At 48.5% G+C, this 20,444-nt stretch overlaps 1 protein-coding gene across 1 annotated transcript in view; it reads left to right on the forward strand.

Moving 5' to 3' along the window:
• Positions 1-5,037: 5,037 nt before the first annotated feature.
• Positions 5,038-20,444, forward strand: part of LOC124802932 (lipase 3-like) — a 173,318-nt gene continuing 157,911 nt past the window's right edge. Inside the window, exons 1-2 of the mRNA XM_047264011.1 lie at positions 5,038-5,056; positions 5,340-5,478. Of these exons, the coding sequence (XP_047119967.1) occupies positions 5,362-5,478 (117 nt within the window). The 5' untranslated portion in view covers positions 5,038-5,056; positions 5,340-5,361. The remainder of the gene's footprint in view (positions 5,057-5,339; positions 5,479-20,444) is intronic.

Below are 20,444 nucleotides of genomic sequence, written 5' to 3' on the forward strand. Positions count from 1 at the left end.
AAATTGGCATTAAACTTCTACACATTGACAAATACATAATAAATGCATGACTTACATCTGATATTTCTTTTGTAAATGGCGCAGTCCAATAATCGCTGCTTTGTCAGTCCGTTCCTTCTTAAAATTAAATGTCCTTGCGTATGCGTAAGTACATTGTATCCACAACCGAGTTACCGAAATGTTTGTTCGTCGTTTCACATTGTTTTTACACAAAATAAAAATACAACTTGTAGCAATGCTATGTAGTACGTCTTAACATGTCTGCGACCAAAAGTAGCAGGGATAATGAAGTCTCTAGAATATTTCTTAACAAAAGATGATTGTTCTTTCTTCTGTTTCGCAGCATCTTACTATCAAGCGCTGCGGCATTGATTTTAAATATCTGCGCCCAGCGGGTCATAGTGTTTATTTAGATTATTTAAACGCTGGACGCGCGTCTTGGTATAGGGGTACATTATAAAAAAATATTTCGTCTCTTTACTCTCGCGCTGTGATGCTTAGCATTTTTACGAACTACAGCTCGTTGGCTGTCCTTTTCTTTTATGACAAATATCTCATATGCAAAGTATCTGAAACCCAATAATATTACAGTTCCCTCAGAATATCCTGGAGGAGACGACTCAAGAGGCATCTCATTACAGAGGTGGAGACAGAGGATGGACGATGAGTCGATAATACAAATGAATTTCGTCCGAGCGTTCACACAGTCATATACTTTTCTCTACGAGCGAGATTGCAACATGGATATTGGAGTCAGGGAAGTCCTATTCGACCTATCCGTCTCTCAGAACCCACAAGACGATGCAGCGCTCTTGTCAGAGGTGACTTTCGAAGAACTACGACGGGCCATGTTGCTCGGTACTTCCAACAAGAAAGGCGCCCAGTACTGACGGACTCCCTCTCGAACTTAAAAAACTTTTATTATTATTATTATTATTATTACCTTATGGGCCCAAAGTTGATCAGGATGTAGCGAGAACTCCTGAACTCCGCTTTTTAATAGACTCTCAGTGAATTCAGATGGTTCTGAATTTACAGAGGGCCTCTTGATTCCGGTGGCATAATCTGGTGGAGGCTGTCACCCATTTTATTTTCGCCCATTGACAATGCTAACCACAGACTACAATCTGTTGACTCACATCCTCCGTGAGAGGTTCAGTTGTGCGGTAATGACGGCCATTCGCACTGATCAAACCTGCCTCGGAGAAAACACTAATGTGTTTACGACTTTGAGAACTTACAGAAACGTAGAAGCGGTGACATAACCATGCTGTCTCCTTGGTGCTCCTGCTGCGCTGGATTTCGGCCATACTTTCGATCCCGCCGATCATGGATTCCTGCATACAGTTACGGAAAACATCGACATCCGACGCGTGAGGACATGTGCCTTGCTTCGTTTGATCCAGCTATCGGTCCACTCCCGTCCATGTCAACAGGTCCGCCAGATAGGGCTGTCCTCTTACTGCCATGTTATTCTCCATTGCCCTCGAGCCAGCTCTTCACGGACTACGGCGACCCTTGGAGGGAATTAACCATCGCTCTGTGACCTTTCGATGTGGTGCGTACACCAATGATGTGATGTTCTTTTTTTAGCACAGACTGGTGACGAAATACGTATGGCATTTTCCTGGCCCCAACATTATGGAGCGGTGTCAGGTAGTGTGATCAACTTACGAAAATCACGCTATATGTAGGTGAAACGAGGCAAGCCTGCAGAAGTTGATGTATCCCTGACAAATGCCCCAATGCTCAAATGTTTAGGGATATAACTCCATCGGCAAATACAAGGTGCGGAGTCCTTTACGTATCATAAGGTCTTACAACGACCCCGAATGCACGCTCGCCTCAACAAATTTAGATCGCTGGACCTTATGCAACAAACTCGGTACGTCAATGGGTATGTGGCTTCTCATTTAACCATTACGCCCATGTATTATCAATGACAGACATAATGGTCCACAATACAGGCAGCGGTCAGACATGTGGTGACTGCGGGTGCAGTTTTTAATACCGTTCCGAACGAAGGTGTTGGACTCATACACATCAATGCGGCGACTTTGGCTTTCACAAACAGACCATGTTAGTGGCACTCTGATAGCAGATGTTGTCCTATACAGATTGGGTCCACCGGTACATGTTGGACATTTGTCGCCCTGGCTATCTCATATAGGACGTTTCTCGTGGAACACTTACACGTTGGGAGTTATATCAGAGACATGGAACCGACAGCAAAGATTTATTATAGTGTCCTCCAACGCTGGAATCCGGCTAGCAGTGCTGAATGACGGTACCCCAGGGCCGATTGGCCGCGTGGGATTAGCCGAGCGGTCTTAGGCACTGCAGTCATGGACTGTGCGGCTGGTCCCGGCGGAGGTTCGAGTCCTCCCTCGGGCATGGATGTGTGTGTTTGTCCTTAGGATAATTTAGGTTAAGTAGTGTGTAGCCTTAGGGACTGATGACCTTAGCAGTTAAGTCCCATAAGATAAGGGCCGACTGGACGCGGGTTTGGTGAGCCATCCACTCGCCTTTCTAGTCTAATTTTGTGTGGTCAACGTAGTATGTGGTCACTAACGAAAAATTTCCTACATGACGGAGGCTCTGTCCCATTCATCTAATTGAGGATCCCATATTCCTCCTTGCAAATCGGTAGATACGGACAAAAGCAGATTGAACTGCGGCCCAGCACGCGAGTGCTGGAAACTGCTTCACCAAATACTGGCTTTCCTTCTACGCAACCCCTTTGTTTCGATTGTGTCCATGGATCTCTTACATGCCGACATTTACTTCCCGATGACCCAGATGAAAGCAGTCAACCGCGTAAATGGAATGGCGATACATTACATGTGACATGACAGCGAAAAGGAAGTCATTGATCTGTAGCAATACAAGATGGTCGAGTTCACTGACTTAATGAACAAAACTTTTTTGCTAACGATTTGGGATCGTCTGTCATGGAACTCACAGCCCCGCTGGGGTGTATCGGGTGTGAGAAGAAGTTGAACTACAGACATGGTGTTTCCATGACACCCATACGGTAACAGAAAGAGTCTCTGACTGTATGCAGCGGCGCGGATACTCCGACGATTGGACGACTGGTGATGACCGGTGAAATGACAACCGCCTCTTACTGTCTGCCCGCTTATATACACTTCAAAAAAAGTTTTGCATCACCTCGGTACCGAGAGTTCCGGGACCTGTACAGAAAACTGGAATACAGATCTACATAAACATTATTTCTGCCCGTTTTATTGCTCATGAAAACCACACATTGCATGTTGTACCACCATACAGCGGGACCTTCAGAGGTGGTGGTTCAGATTGCTGTACACACCGGTGCCTCTAATACCCAGTAGCACGTCCTCTTGTATTGATGAGTGCCTTTATTCGTCGTGGCATACTATCCAAAAGTTCATGAAGGCACTGTTGGTCCAGACTGTCCCACTCCTCAACGGCGATTCGTCGTCGATCCCTCACGGTGGTTAGTGGGTCACGTCGTCCATAAACAACCCTTTGCAATGTATCCCAGGCATGTTCGATAGGGTTCATGTCTGGAGCACATGCTGGCCACTCTAGTCGAGCGATGTCTTATCCTGAAGGAAGTCATTCACAAGACGTGCACGATAGGGCGCGAATTTTCGTCCATGAAGACGAATGCCTCGCTAATATGCTGCCGATATGGTTGGACAATCGGTCGCAGGATGGCATTCATGTATCTTACAGCCGTTACGGCGCCTTCCATGACCACCAGTGGTATACATCGGCCCCACATAATGCCACCCCAAAACAGCAGTTAACCTCCCCCACGCTGCACTCACTGGACATTGTGTCTAAGGCGTTCAGCCTGACCGGTTCAAAAAATGGTTCAAATGACTCTGAGCACTACGCGACTTAACTTCTGAGGTCATCAGTCGCCTAGAACTTAGAACTAATTAAACCTAATTAACCTAAGCTCATCACACACATCCATGCCCGAGGCAGGACTCGAACCTGCGACCGTAGCGGTCGCTCGGTTCCGGACTGTAGCGCCTAGAACCGCACGGCCACTCCGGCCGGCTGCCTGACCGGGTTGCCTCCAAACACGTCTCCGACGATTGTCTGGTTGAAGGCATATGTGACACTCATCGGTGAAGACAACGTGATGTCAATCCTGAGAGGTCCATTCGGCATGTTGTTTGGCCCATCTGTACCGCGCTGCATGGTGCCGTGGTTGCAAAGATTGACCTCGCCATCGATGTCAGGAGTGAAGTTGTGCATCATGCAGCCTATTGCACACAGTTTGAGACGTAACACGACGTCCTGTGGCTGCACGAAAAGCGTTATTCAACATGGTGGCGTTGCTGTCAGGGTTCCTCCGAGCCACAATCCGTAGGTAGCGGTCATCCACTGCAGAAGTACCACTTGGGTGGCCTGAGCGAGGCATGTCATCGACAGTTCCTGTCTCTCTGTGTCTCCTCCACCCCCGAACAACATCGCTTTGGTTCACCGAGACCTCTGGACACTTCCCTTGTTGAGAGCCCTACCTGGCAAAAAGTAACAATGCGTACTCGATCGAACCGCGGTATTGACCGTGTAGGCATGGTTGAACTACAGACAACACTAGCTGTGTACCTTCTTCCTGGTGGAATGAGTGGAACTGATCGGCTGTCGGACCCCCTCTGTCAATAAGGCGCTGTTCATGACTGTTTTTTTTTTTTTTACATCTTTGAGTGGGTTTAGTATCATCTCTGTACAGTCAAAGGGACTGTGTCTGTGATACTTTATCCACAGTCAACGTCTATCTTCAGGAGTTCTGGGAACCGGGGTGAAGCAAAACATTTTTTGATGTGTGTATAAAGCGATCCCAGTGTATAAGATGGCTCTTTTTAGTTCACATGATGTCATAATTTTTGATGCATAACTCCAATTTATTGTTGATTTTTTAATGTAAGAGAAACCAAACACTTTGACAGTGCACCTCGGTGGTGAGAGGTGGGAGACATCGTGGCCAGGCGTCGGCATTCGACCCCTGCCCGCCTTGCCTCCTCCGCCCTGCCGCTGACTCTGGACCTTTAAACTGGTGGGCTGCGGCGCTCGCGGAGTATCGCTGCGGCACGTGGCGAGTTGTAGCAGTGCTGCTTTGTGCTTGTTTCTCCCTTCTTTACTACATAAAAAAAATAGATATGGGTGACCCTGTGTACATAAAATCGGATCTGTATGAGACCACTAAAGCCTCTGACATTCTGTCATTTCACTTGTATAAGACATGAAATTATTTTTTCCCTTTCGTGGCACATTCTGTTATTCGCTACTCGGACACTTCAAATATTTTCCTTGAGTAAAACATTCTCTCTGTCCGGCAGGGTCCACCGCAAGTCAGAGGGGATGGAGCCCGCCAGCCTGCTGTCCGCCGCCGCCTCGCTGTTCCTGGCCGCGCTGAACCTCACCTCTCCTCCTCCCAGCAGCGAACCACCGGCCGACCCGGCGGTCTACGCCACCATGGTGAGCCTCCGGCGACGCCTCCGCGTCACGCGAGATGTGTTCCATCCAGTAGCACAGAATCAGGGGAAGGCTGCGACATTTGCCGATTGATATTATTGTGCTAGGGCTCTCTGAAAAGTTTTGCAGACAGCATCTCCTTTCGTACTCGGCTACTAAATAATGACAAAACCATACTTCAAGATAAGATTTAGAGGTATCTGCAGAGGTCAAATTTCCTGATACATGTCCACAACGCACAGTACAGTGTGCACAAAAAAAGCTGCCCGTTTCTGGGCCAGTGGTGCAGGGGCGGGGGGGAGGGTGAACCGCTGTAGTTAGGCTGCTAAAGATTACACACAAACACGTATCTAGCGTAATTTACATGCTACTGCCTTTCAATCTGTAATCGGTCGTATTAACAGGTTATATTAGTATTGTTAATGATCTGACAGCTACAGGTATTCAATGACACTAGTATCTCACTTGAGCAGCAATAAAGAATCATGACATATAAAAATGGATGTACATATATACTCCACATATGTGCGTTTGTATGTATGCGTATACGTTCCACACCTCCTCCTAAGCCACAGCACCAATTTCAACCAAACGTGGTATATGCATCAGGCACTAAAAAGAATCGCTGTGGGGATAGGAACCACATGTCTATCAAAATTTTGACGGTTTGGGTGGGAGACATGCAACGAACTTTATACGTAATTTCATAATTTTACGAAAGTTTTTCTCCTGATAACCCTCAAAAATCAATGACGTGAAAGCACGTCATCGCTCACACATTTTTCTGTTCATGCAGTGAAAGTGTCGCTTAAATCCTGAACTGAGTTACTACTTATTTACTAGATCCGTCTGGGGCTCGTCATTCGTTTCCTGAGTATGACTTTGGCGACTCCAGGTTCCCGAGCTGGGGACTGGTAAGCACCACCAGTCCCCTGTCACCGTAAGCTCTGGGCATGCTACAGCAACAACCGTGCAGAACGGCGGTGGAAAGTTCTGTGTCACAGGGAATAGGGAGCTTTGCTTGACTGCCGTTTCACAGGAACCTGTCATAACTCAGTTGCATAAGGCTTACTCAGGTATGCACAGCTCTGTCTAGGTGGAATGGTATTTCCATAGCTACTCGTGGGACCAGGATGGATCCTTCCAAATTTTTGCTTCCTCCTCCTGGCGGAAAGGGTGGGTCGCTGGAAGGTACCAACACCCAGTCAAATAGTAGGGCTCATATTGCCAGTCTTCCCAGCTCAGAACTGTTTCAGTTTTGCAGTTTGTATAGTAACACGATTCATGCTGCTTGTCAAAGCAAGTTTTGTTAGTTAAAAGGAAACAGGCAAGTTTTGACAAAGTCTCGCCCGTTTGCATTTGAAAGGGCGTAAAGGGGATTGCACGTACTTTAAAATTGGTTAAGCAATTGTGAAATGGGACACTGTTAGTGGAACCTCAACTTCCTAACAAGTGACAAATCCGCAGAAAGCTAAGAACCTTGGCAAATATACCATTGAGACTCCAATCCACATTAAACTAAAGTGAAAGTGTTGTGACATGTTGGGACCTGCTGGACTTTCCCAAAGAAGACCTGAAAGTGCAGTGAGTCCAAGAAAGCATTGTAGACATGCACAAGATTATGAAAACGATGGAACTCGATTTGATTAAATAAGACTCATTCATCCTCACATTAAATAGTACAGAACTCCCGGAACATATTAAGGTTGATTTTCTCCACTTAGACATTTGGCACTACGTCCCTAACTCAATGCGCTGTTTTAAATGCCAGTGCTTTGGGCCCACACAACTCTTGGATGTGAGAAGCCACTTCTGGCAAATGTGGTTAGGCTGCCACGAAGAAGTCGGACGTTATCTCCTCCATAGTGTGTGAATTGCTCTGGGGCTCACCCTGTCTCTTCCTTGAAGGATGAAGGATACAAGAGATCGAGACCATGAAGCGGGTTTCTTATGTTGAGACCAAAAAGATTAACATAGCCCTGCATTGCCCCACGTTCGCTGTCTCCTCTACTCCAGCTATTAAACCGTTCAGAAAGCTGATGCTGCTACACAGATGGAGGTAGCTAGTGTCAGAACTAGTAGCTGCCTTTGGCAGCGTAATTTTGCTGCTGCTGTTACGTCAAGGCCTACACTTCCTTCCAAAACACAAGGCCGTGGCTCCTCAAGAGGTACAATCTGGTCCAGTGTCCAGCGCTCCCAGTACCACTGTTGCAGTTGCCCCTCCAATGTTCACCCAGGGCAAAAAGTCAAAGGTCAAGGGCGCACTACCGAGGGAGTCATCAAGTAAACAGCCCAACGATGTCGATATCATCTTCTATAACGTGTCTTATGATTCTTCTGTAGAGGTAATGGACCTTGAAGCCGGATTTCGACCCAAGATTGAGCCTCCACACGTTACGGGCTCCTCTCCATGGCGGAAAGACCGGATGAAAGTGCAAAAGTGAAGGTAGATGGCTCCCACAGCACAGTGAAACATTAATGGGATCCAGACACTTGTTGAGAAACTGAAAGTGCTATCCCAGGAACGCCTCCTGTGTTTAGAAGAAACCCATTTTAAAGCTGTTGAGGGCTCTGCATTCACAAAAAAAAAGATCCAACTGCAGACCACTACTCTGCTTTCTCATTGGTTACTGACCAACAAGCAGTGGCCATTGAAAATCATGTGCGTCAGAAGATCGGTATCTGTTCACTGTACTCACCTCACCATGATGTGATGGACTCTGAGGCTCTCACAGGCCTTTATGAGCAGCTCCCCCTCCTGTTTCTCTTAGTGGGTCATTTCAATGTCCATAATGTATTATGGATTCGAGCTATACTTGCTCTAGGGGACGAGTCTTGGAGAACCTCATAATGTCTTTGGAGCTGTGCATCCTCAGTATGGGCAGCCCCCATTCATTTCTCAGCTGCTGCTGGACCTTCCTCAGCTGTCGACATCTGTTTCTACTCTCCCAGCCTTGTAGACTCAGCTCAGTGGGAAGCAACTATTGACTTTCAGTCCAGTGACCGTTTATCACTGTGGATCCACTTACTAGATGGATATGGGTCTGAACACAACAAATGGATCGTCAGCAGGTCCACTTGGATGCAGCTCGGCCAGCTGGTTGTGTGTGAACACCGCAACAGTGTCCAGGAATGGGTGGCTCACATCACATGAGTGACCCATCATGCAGCTAACTTATCCATCCCTAGAGGCTTCAGATCGTCTTAGGTGGCAACTTGTTCCTTGGTGGACCAGGGGAGTGGAGCCCAGCAATCCGAGACAGGCGTCTGGCTGTTTTCTGGTTTAAATGCCGCCCAACAGCAGACCATCTTTAGCGTCACGAGAGTGGAGGCTCGACACGTATTTAAAGAGAGCAAGAAAAGGTCATGGCAAGCGTCCCTGGACTCCAACAACGGTTTAACTTGTTCCAAAAAACTGTGTGAAACCATCAGGAGGATTTCCAGTAAACACAGGCCTTTACCAATAGCAGCAGTGCTGAAACAGTGGTGTCTCCAGACGACACGTGGACACATCGCCCAGATGATGGCAGAGAATTTAGCAGCGAATTCTGCTGATGCCAGCCAGGATCTGGCATTTCGCCACTGCCATGCGACAGTACGGATATGCAAGTTAGATTTGAGAACTAACAAATATGATTCTTAAAACTGCCCTTTGACCATGTCGGAGCTGGAATCGGCACAATCTGAGACTTGTGGTATTGCACCCGGTCATAACCAAATTCAGTACTGGATGCTTCTACATTTGCCAGCAGCGTCAAAGGAAATCCTCCTAGAATGCTTTACTTGTAAGTGGCAGACAGGACACGTTTCCACTTCATGGAGAGAGGCAATTCTATTACTTGTCCTGAAACCAGGAAAGGGCCGCATATGTGCCAGTAGTTATTGGAGTGTCGCCTTTACGAGCTGTGTAGGAAAGACAGTGGAGCGAATGATTAGCCATTGCTTGATATGGTTGTTAGAGACCAGGCAACTCCTTAACGTCTCTCAGTGAGGACTCTGGAGGGCTTGGTGCACTGTTGGAGCCTGGCTCTTCTACAGGCAGCTATTCGGCAGCCCTACCTGACTAATCGGTGTTCTAGATCTCGAGTTGGTGACGTGTTGTCAGACCGTTTTGAGCAGGAGAATGATGTTCCTCAGGGCAGTGCTTTAAGTGTTACCCTATTTTCCATAAATATAATTAGAATCACGTCTACGGTAAGGGATTCTGTGGCGTGCTCCTTATTTGTGGACGATTTTGCTGCATTTTGTTCCTCTTCCAGTGATGCAACAGTGACCCGTCAGTTGCAACTTACAGTGCGGAGGTTAGGCTGCAAAGACAAATTTTCAGTTTCCTACGTATAAGTGTGTGTTCATTTTAATCGTTATCGTCATATTTTTAATTCATCTAACTTGCATTGGAGGGACACCGTTCTAATTTTTAAAGATTTAGTGAGGTTTCTGGGGCTCATTTTCGCCTTCAGTCTGTTATGGTTACCACAGCTGAGAATCCTGAAAGCCAGAACACAGAAGGCACTGAATATCCTAAAGTACCTTAGCCACAGGTCTTTGGGAGCAGACAGGGTGTGTGTGCTCCAGGCTTATGGGGCTTTTGTGCGTTCATGGCTAGACTATGGGTGCACAGTGTATGAGTCAGCGGGTCTTTCTTACCTGAAGATTATCGGCGCCATCCACCGTGAGGGGATTAAGCTGGCCATAGGTGTTTACAGGGCCAGCTCAACATCTAGTCTCCGTGCTTATGACTAGGGAGCCACCATTCACCATCCGGCGGCAGCTCCTCATGGTGCGTCAGGCATGTAAGTTACTAGGAGCTCCGACTTCATGTGTATACCATACCGTTGCAACGTCTCACCAGCAACACTGCCATTTCCTGTCTGCTTGCTGCATGTGTTGGAGTCACGTGGTGTGGAGCAAATGCAATGGAAATTCAGTGTTTTAATCATCTGCCGTCTTGTTTTCTGCAGACGCCCAGAATAATTTTAGATTTAGTTCAGCACAGAAGAGGCTACACTCATTACTGAAGGACATTTTAACTGAGCTCCACACCATTAGAGCTGTCATTATGGAGGGGGGGGGGGCGAAACAGAGGGACGCTGTTGGTCACTCTGCTGTTTTACCTGATCGTGTCTTCAAGGTCCGACTGCCTCAAGAACTATGTCCGACTTCGCAGGCCCTGAAGCAGATGAGACGAGATTCCAGTATTAAATTCCTCGTCTGTTCCAATTGTCTGATTGCCTTTCACTCTCTACAACACTTGTACACAGCAGATAAAGTAGTGCAAACGTTGCAGCACAACCTCCTCACACGGCTGGGGAAGGATCTTCCATTTTGCTGGGTACCAGGACGCGTGGGTAGTGCTGGGAACGAAAAGGCGGAAGCAGCGGCCAAGGAGGCGTGTCACGATGCTCAGTTAGTTGAGCGTGCCACCGCAATGCGTACAGTACAGACGCCTGGCTGTTGACATGCAGAGTCTCCGACGTGTAAAGCCCACTACGCGGCCGTGGCGTACCTCCTCCAGCCACGGCGGTGGAACGTGGTTCTCCTTACTCAGCTTCGCATAGGACACAGCTCTACGACGCTTAGCTCCTTGCTTCGGCGATAGAACCCTCCACTGTGTCGTGGTTGTGGTGTGCAAGTCACTGTGGGCCACATTTTGTTAGACTGTGTTTTATTTTCCGACCAGCGGGCAGCGGCAGATTTGTTGACAGATGGGCCCTCTATGTTCAAACAAATGCGGTGAGATTTTTGTGATTTTTCCAACATGTTTTCGAAAATTTTAGGAAGATGTTTTTCACCTGTTAACAGGGTGACTGGCTCACAGACGTTTTTTGTTAGTGGTCAGCCAGCCACTGTTCCCTGTGCCTCCCATTTAGCTCCTCTGTTGTTTTACCTCTCTTTTAATCCTAGGTATTGCAGCTTCCATTCTTTGTTCATTGTCTTAAGGCGTGTGAGATAGAATGACTATGTGAGCAGCGCGAGTGAATTGTCTGTGAGTGCGTGAGTGTCAGTTTACAGCTTTCATCCTCACTTTGTGTTAACCTCTTCACTTTAGCCACATTCATTTCTTGTAACGCGCATCACGGCGCTGATAACCTCGCCGTTGAGCGCCCGCCATCCACAAGCACACGCACACACACACACTTACTCACGGGGACCGAGCCAGAATACGCTCACAAAAAGAAACTTACTAATAGCGCACATTCTCCCGCAGACGTCGCCAGGAGGCGAGGAAATTCTTGGCCACTGGCGCTAACGCACACTATTCCGCCCTCAGTGACTGCCACAGCACGTTCACTCACTGCCCCTGCGACCACCAGTGCTCGTTCCTGGGCGTTCCCATACCGTCAGGTACAGACCATCTGCTCTGCCATGTTGCTCCATCTGCGTCATTCTTCTCCAGAACGGCGTCAAGCAGAGACCTCCCACGACAGAGTAAGGGCCCACTGGAGGGGACTCATGCCTGCCGGTCACAACCAACTGTGGGGACCCACGGCATACTGCGGGAGCAACCGACGGGGCGTGGCTGGCTGTGGATTTAGAGAGCACGAGGCCTGTCATGCTACAAGCTCCCGCTGATACATGGTCGTGCATTAAATAACGACCAACAATTTTGATCTTAGAACAGATTTATTCTTAAAACTTAGAATTTGATGACAATTGTAGTGACTTGGCAAGACAGCCAAGCCACTCGGAGATAGCCGAAAGGCACGCGTTTAAGCTCACGCAGACTGGCGTGAGGTCTGGAACATGACAATGTCTTGAGAATTGCAAATAAAGTACGAAGATCTTGGAATACTTAACTTTAATTCATAACTGGTGTACATCACTCTTGATGATAGAGAAAACAATCTCAATATAAACTGGTAATGGCGCCTTGCTAGGTCGTAGCCAAGGACGTAGCTGAAGGCTATGCTAACTCTTGTCTCGGCAAATGAGAGCGTATTGGTCAGTGTAGCATCGCTAGCAAAGTCGGCTGTACAACTGGGGCGAGTGCTAGGACGTCTCTCTAGACCTGCCGTGTGGTGGCGCTCGGTCTGCAATCACTGACAGTGGCGACACGCGGGTCCGTTGTATACTAATGGACCGCGGCCGACTTAAAGGCTACCACCTACCAAGTGTGGTGTCTGGCGGTGATACCACATTCCTCCCCCGCAAATCGGCGTACGGTTGTGTTATAAGGCTTCCGCCCGCCGTGGGGAGGACCCCATGTTGACGTATGCGACGAGGTGGGGAGCCCAACAACAGGCGAGGCTGTGCCACTCGCACCCTGCCATGCGGTCCGAGGGGAGCTAGGAAATGCCTGAAAACCTAGTCCAGGGTGCACGCCAACATGCGGTGTATGCGCCCGTAGAGAGACAGGAGGGGCCGAAGGGTCGACCTCCATCGCGTCGGGGTACCCGACGGGAGAAGACGCCATCTGGTCCGGAGCGGGCAAGAGTTCCATGTCGGAGGACAGCTGGTCACGGGAAGCGATCGGCGGCGCGTGACCCACGGAAGCGCCCGGTGGCTGCAGCAACGCGTCCACTGCGGGCGTCGCCGGCGGGAGAAAAGGCGGCGGCGGCGGCGGCGGCGGCGGCGGCGGCGGCGGCGGCGGCGGCGGCGCGTCGCCATGGGGCAAAATGGAAGGCAGCGTCGGCAACACCTGGGGATGAGGCGAGCCAGTAGATGGGTCCCCAGGGCGCTGACCGGACGGCACCGTCGCTGAAAGCAGACGGGGAGCGGCAGAACCCGTGCGACGACAGAGGTGCAGCTGATTGAGATGCCGACGCACCTCACCAGAGGACCCCAAAACCAGATACATAGCGCGGCCGAGGCAGCGAGGAATGCGCCCTGCGAGCCAACGCCGTGAACCTCGATAGTTGCGATAGGATACAACGTCGCCTGGAGCAAAATCAGGTGGCTGCCGCTGCACAGGAACCGCATGCGGCGGATGTAGCAAAGACATCAAGGTTCGATGAGGACGACCGTGGAGCAACTCAGCCGGCGAGCTACCATCTCGGGGCTGAGAGCGAGACGAGGACAAAAAGAGCAATAACGCGTCCTCCCGAGAATGCGACTCTTTCAACTTCAACATCTGTGACTTGAAAGTCCGGACCAATCGTTCAGCGGCACCGTTTGACTGAGGCGAAAACGGCGCGGACGTCACATGTTGAATACCATTGGCCTTGCAGAATGACTGAAATTCTGCGGACATGAATTGTGGGCCATTGTCGGAAACAATAGTCTGTGGAAGACCTTCAATGCGGTTAACGCTTGGATGGTGGCAGATGACGTCGTGGAAGACATCCGGACAACAAAAGGAAAATTACTGAATGAATCTACCACAACCAACCATCGAGCAGTCCAGAATGGACCAGCGAAATCGATGTGTCAGCGTTGCCAAGGGAAAGTGGCATTTGGCCATGCAAAGAATTTCCGCGGTGGTGCTGACTGTTGTTCGGCACACGCCATGCAAGAAGAGCACATAGTCGTAATCGTGGCATCGATTCCGAACCAAGTACAGTGCTGACGAGCAAGTTGTTTCGTTCGCACTATACCCCAATGTCCTTGGTGGAGAAGCCGTAAAACAGAGGACTGTAACGAACTTGGGACCACGACCCGGGACTGATCATTATCAGAGCGCAACAGCAAAACACCACGTCGAACAAAAAGTCTCTCCTTGTGAGCAAAAAATCGGCGAACCAACGGATCCGCGATCCGTGACTTTGACAATGGCCATTGCGTGGCAACAAAACGCAAAACGGTAGCAAGGACAGGGTCAGCAGCTGTGGCTGTAGCTACACGACGAAAATCAATCGGAAACGATTCGACCACGTCATCGGTTTCCGCATCAATGAACATGCAAGCAAGTTCGGAAGAATCAAACGCTCTATCCTAAGCAACCGGCAACCGGGACAACGCATCGGCGTTTCCGTGCTTAGCAGTGGACCGATACAAGATATCGTAGCGGTACTGCGAGAGGAAAATAGACCAGCGAATGAATTTCTGCGCTGTACGTGGAGGTACAGGCTTGTTCGGATGAAAAAGCGACGTCAAAGGTTTGTGGTCTGTGATGATGGTAAAGTGACGACCATACAAGAAATCACGAAACTTTGTAACACCAAATACGAGAGCCAAAGCTTCTTTCTCGATCTGTGAATAATTTCTTTGCGCAGACGAGAGCAATTTGGACGCAAGGCAATAGGGCGATCATGCGATCCATCTTTGTGCGTAAGCACAGCACCGATCCCGAAATCCGATGCATCCACCATCAACAAAAGGGGTTTCTGGGAATCGAATGGCGTAAGGCAAGTATTGGAAAGCAACGCCGATTTCAACTGGCGAAAGGCGCGTTCGCATTCCGTCGTCCAGACGAACGGAACACCTTTACAGCGTAAGCGATGAAGCGGAGCTGAAGTGGAAGAGGCGTGGCGCACATATCTGTTATAGTAATTTATTTTCCCCAGCACACTCTGTAGCTGCTTCAAATTCTGCGGCGAAGGCAAGTCCTGTATGGCACAGAGGTGCTCTGGACTGGGATGTATGCCTTGGGCATTGAGTACATGGCCCAGATATGGTAAGTCCCGAGCAAAAAACACACATTTGTCCTTCCGCAAGCGAAGACCTGAAATAACGTCCTGAGATTGGCTAAATGTTCTTCTTCCGTCTTTCCGGAGATCACAATATCGTTCAGATAGTTTGCTGCAGTAGGGACCGACGCACAAACAGTTTGCAGATATTGCTGAAACAATGCAGGGGCGGATGCACACCCGAATGGCAGTCTTTTGAATCGATACAAACCAAGATGCGTGTTAACCACTAAAACACGCTGGGATTCTTCGTCCACCGGTATTTGCAAGTACGCATCGGCTAGGTCCAACTTTGAAAAATATTTACCCGGGCACAGTTTGTTAAAAAGATCTTCCGGGCGGGGTAAAGGAAAAGTTGCAATCACTAGTTGTGGATTCACTGTTGCCTTGAAGTCCACACAAAGTCTCAGTTTTCCGGAAGGTTTTGGCAAAATGACTAAGGGTGAGGCCCAGAGAGAAGCCTGAACACGTTCAATCACACCTTGTGATTCCAAATCGTGTAAGGTTCTTGCGACCTCATCACGCAATGAGTGGGGAACATTGCGCGCTCGGAAAAATTTCGGTTGCGCGTGGACTTTCAGTTCCAAATGGGCTTCATAGTTCTTAGTTCAACCAAGGCCCGGTGCAAAAATGTCTGCAAATTCTTCACAGAGACGATAAACACTGGCTGAAGGCACAGTCTGGTTCACTGATAGGACCTGATTTACTATAGACAAGTTCAACAACTGAAATAAATCTAAACCAAACAAGTTCACTGCAGAAGAAGAACGAAGGACGTAAAATGACACAAGTTTTGTTTGTCCCTTGTATGTTGCAAGAAGGCTGCACTGTCCTAACACAGGGATATTCTGAAAGGAATAACTATGTAACTTAACATTTGCGGCACGCAACGGAGGTGTGCCCAGTTGTTTGTATGTGTCGTGATTGATCAATGAAACTGCAGCTACGGTATCGAGCTGGAGTGGGATCACTTTGCCATGAATGTCCAAGTCCACATAAAATTTATTGTCCTGTTGACGATAAGAGCGACTGTCTCGTGGAACGTGAACTGATACTGGTACAGAAGCACTTGCGATATGACGGGATTTCCGTCGATGTCGACGCACACTATTTGTGGGACGAACACTGTCACTGTTAGAGAGAGTGGCACTGGGCGGAGTGGAATGAACTACATGAATGTCCATGGGCGAAGGTTCACGAACCTGAGTATTCTTGGTTCGATTCTGATTCCGGCACGAAGCAAAGGGCCTGGAATGGTTGTGAGTGTCCGATCTGAGCTTTTTCTGGCGAACACTTAAACATGGCCTTTTTTATTACAGAAAAAGCAAATAGCTTGACGTGACGGGCAATTCTCACGCGAATGTCTAGTAGCACACCGCAGGCATGATTTTAGCACTGCATTTGCTTGCTTGCGTGGCAGCTGCGCGGACGGGCGCGAGGACTGTTTACTGTTCCGTGCAGCGTGCCCAGCGGGCCGGTTAATGTGACACACGGCTGGCGAAGTTTCAAATGATTCCTGAGCAAAGTCAAGTGTGTCCTGTCGATCCAATATGTCCATCACTTGTTGAAGGGAGGGATTGACTAGTTTCAAAATCTGTTCCCTTATACGAACATCAGGAACGTTCTGTGCTATTATATCACATACCATAGTATCTGAATAAGGGAGCCCACATTCACACGCAAAAGCACAATCCCTAGTAAGGCCTTGCAAGGTTGCAACCCACTGCCGATTAGTTTGACCGGCCATACGTTTGGTACGAAAGAACGTATACCGTTTGGCAACTACATTGACTGAGTTTTTGAAATATGCATCTAATGCAGACAAAATTTCTTCGTAGGACAGAGTTGCGACGTCGTGTCGGGGAAATAATGTCACTATCACATGGTACGTCTGGACGCCTACACACGAAAGCAAAAAAGGCTGCCGCTCAATACTTTGAATTCTGTAGGCGGCGAGATGGAATCCAAATCGGCGTGACCACTCCGTCCAGCTTTCCAGTGCCGCATCAAAAGGACGAAAAGGTGGTGCAACTGCGTGTTGTGGCTGCGGGAGCGGTGGAGCGGCGGCGGCCGCATCGTTTTGCATTGCACGTTGACCCTGGACGAGCTGTCCAAGGGCATCCAATAACGCCTGCGTCTGCTGATTCTGCAAACGACAAAATTCGGACAGTACATCTGGAGATTGTGGCGAAGCCATGACACAAGTAAATCAGGAATATCACTACGAACACAAAATCCTCGTTGCCAAACTGTAGTGACTTGGCAAGACAGCCAAGCCACTCGGAGGTAGCCGAAAGGCACGCATTTAGCTCACGCAGACTGGCGTGAGGTCTGGAACATGACAATGTCTTGAGAATTGCAAATAAAGTACGAAGATCTTGGAATACTTAACTTTAATCCATAAGTGGTGTACATCGCTCTTGATGATAGATAAAACAATCTCAATATAAACTGGTAATGGTGACACCACAACAATGCTAGTCAGCATTTCTTCTGAGTTATCTATTTTTGTGCGTAGTTTGCATCACATTTTATAGTCTCATAACGGTGTTGTGCGAGAGCAGAAAAACCTTGTTCGTAAGAGCTGTTGTCCTGAGGTCGTATCCATGACTCCACTGCATAACTTACACTCTCATCAAATTCAAAATGTGTCTCTGGTACAGAATTATCAGGTGGCCCAAATACACGGCAGTTATCTGCTGCAGGGTGGTGGAAGAGGCAGTAATGTTCTATTCAATTTGGCGATGTGTTCCCCGATTCTGAGATTCGCGTATGTGAGTGAACTGTCGTGCTGGAGCAAGATTTTTTTCGGGTTTCTGTCAGATGAAATTCGTCGGAAATGGTTGTTGAGTTCCTTCTGAGTCTTCACATGTGCCTCTGAATTAAAGGCTGCCACTTTTGATGACACAATCACGAGAAGAGACCATCGCTACCCGCAACAGAGGGAGCTACCTCACATTTCTTCTTCTCTCGTGGCAGCCTGTGGTGCCCCTCGAGTTACTGCCTTCTTCCCGCCACGCCAAGGCAACTGTGACGGCGCAGTTTCGTTTCTGCCCACAGGAAACGTGCCTACTCACCTTCCGGTGATTTATCCTTCTGTCAGAGAACGAGTAAAGTCTCTCTATTGGAGAAACTGTAGTGGAACAAGCAGCACTCCACCCATCTGCATGTGGAGCTGAAATTTTAATTGTTTCAGATTTTTGCAAGCTATTGGGCGAAAAAATGTCTTGGAATAAAAATTCTACTGTATTCTGCCTTCTTTGTTACAAAGTTACCGCCAAGTGAATGCTTGTCTCAAGTTACAATAATGACAGACACTCAGTCACAGTCACTCGTAATAGCCAGCTTAGGAAATCCAACAGATCGTATTAACAAAAAATTCGCAAACGGATTGTCTGTGACAGAATCCTTGTTCTATATTTCCGAAATCACTTTCTTCGAACCTTGGGATCTCGGAAACGATTCGAATAAAATGCCACCCGCCTTTTAGTTACATAAAAACTCACGGTTTCCATTCTATACGGCAGAGAGCAATTCCTCTAGCCCACAGTGTAGCGCGAACGTGTTGCCTCCTAACTGACAGAGATACGGCAGCCAATCCGATATCAGTGTAAAATCGTGCTACTCTTCAGTCTGAACTAATAACAACTTAATATCTTTTATGAGCAATTTATTAAAAGCACAAAGTTATAAAACACACAGATATCAAAATACCCATCTCGTTATCTAACTGAATTTTCTGAATTTCCCCAGTACCATACACTGACGAATTGCACTTTTCACTCGTTATGAGAAACATAGCTTGTCAAACTAGTCATTCTTTCACAATTTTGTTTTCCTCGTTCCGTTCTGCGAATTGTGCGTTATGGGACGTTCTACTGTATGTAAATTGCTCTGGAGCTCACCCTATCTGGAGTTGGGACTGCAGCGCAGATCTTGAAGAACGGAAGATACAAGAGCTTCAGACTATCAAGTGCATGTCTCATGTTGAGGCCAAAAAGATGTATTAGGTCACGCTACCCCTGACGTTCTTCCCTTGCTTCGGTTCTCAAACAGCCACTGCAGAAGGGCGATATTGCTACGTGAACGGAGGTTGCCATTGTCAGTACCAGTACTTGTGTTTGTCAATGCACTTGTGCCTCCCTCCAGAACGTCAGAAGGGCCACCATTGCAAACACTGCGAGATACCCTGCCGCTCCAAAAAGTCAGTCTGGTTCACCGTGACTCTGGAGCTGCCTCAGTCACAAAAAAAACACGAAGTCCGAGGCGAAGAATCACCATTGCCAGAGACGGGAAGAACACAGTCCAACGATGTCGACGTCATTCTCTCTGACATCTCTCTCGACTCTTCTTCAGAGCTTGTGGACCTTGTGTCAGACTGGGGCCCAAGACTGAGCCTCCAGCCATTGCGTGATCCCTGCCCTGGCAGACAGGATGAAAGTGCTACTCCCATGAGAGACGTTTCCCATCGTACAGAGGAACATTAGTGGGTTTAGGATATATGTGGAGGAACTGAAACTCTTAGCACAGGATCGCCCGCTGTGCTTGTGTTTGCAGGAAAATCAATCTAAACCTTCTGATGCCCCTGTACTACGGGACCATGTGCTCTATTGCAAGGCTGACCTGATTGGGGAAAGGGCCAAAGGACGGCTTGCTGTGTTTGTCAATAACGAGCACCACTCCTCCGCTCTCCCCCTGGCTATTGACTTGCAATCAGGTGCAGTCGGAATTCTTGTGCGTTGGAAGATCACTGTTTGCTGACTTTATTTTCGTTCGCAAGATGCTACCGACTCTGACGCTCTCACAGATGTTATGGAACAACTCCCCTGACCTTTCCACCTACTGCGAGACGTGAGTTCCAATCATGTCTTGTGGTGCCCGACTTCTACTTGCCCTCAGAGTCGCGTCTCACGAGCTGTTTGTCCTCAACACAGGCACTCCCTCTCATTTCTGTGCGGCTACTGTGCCAGTCTCAGACATTGACCTCTCTCCCTCCTCACAGCCCTCGCAGACTCTGTTCAGTCGGGAGTTACTGACGACCTTCAAACAGTGACCACTTCCCTCACCACTTCACATTCACCTCCTAGATGGAGGCACACTTGAACAGAAGGCAGAAAATAGATGGCCAGCACAGCTAACTGGAAGTTGTTCAGCCAGCTAGCTGTGTTCTAACACCGAGACAGCGTCCAGTAATGGGTGCAGCACATCACACAAGTGACCCATTATGCCGCTGACTTCTCGACACCAAAGTCCGCAAGTCATCTTAGAAGGCAACCCGTTCGTTGGTGGACCAGAGACTGCCGTTCAGCAACCGGGAAAGACGTGTGGCTGGCTCCCTGACGATTTAAGCATTGTCTGACAGCAGACAACCTTACGGCCCTCGGGCTTAATTAAGGAGAGCAT

Source organism: Schistocerca piceifrons, chromosome 6 (genome assembly GCF_021461385.2).
Source record: "Schistocerca piceifrons isolate TAMUIC-IGC-003096 chromosome 6, iqSchPice1.1, whole genome shotgun sequence".
In the NCBI taxonomy this organism is placed as follows: Eukaryota; Metazoa; Arthropoda; class Insecta; order Orthoptera; family Acrididae; genus Schistocerca; species Schistocerca piceifrons.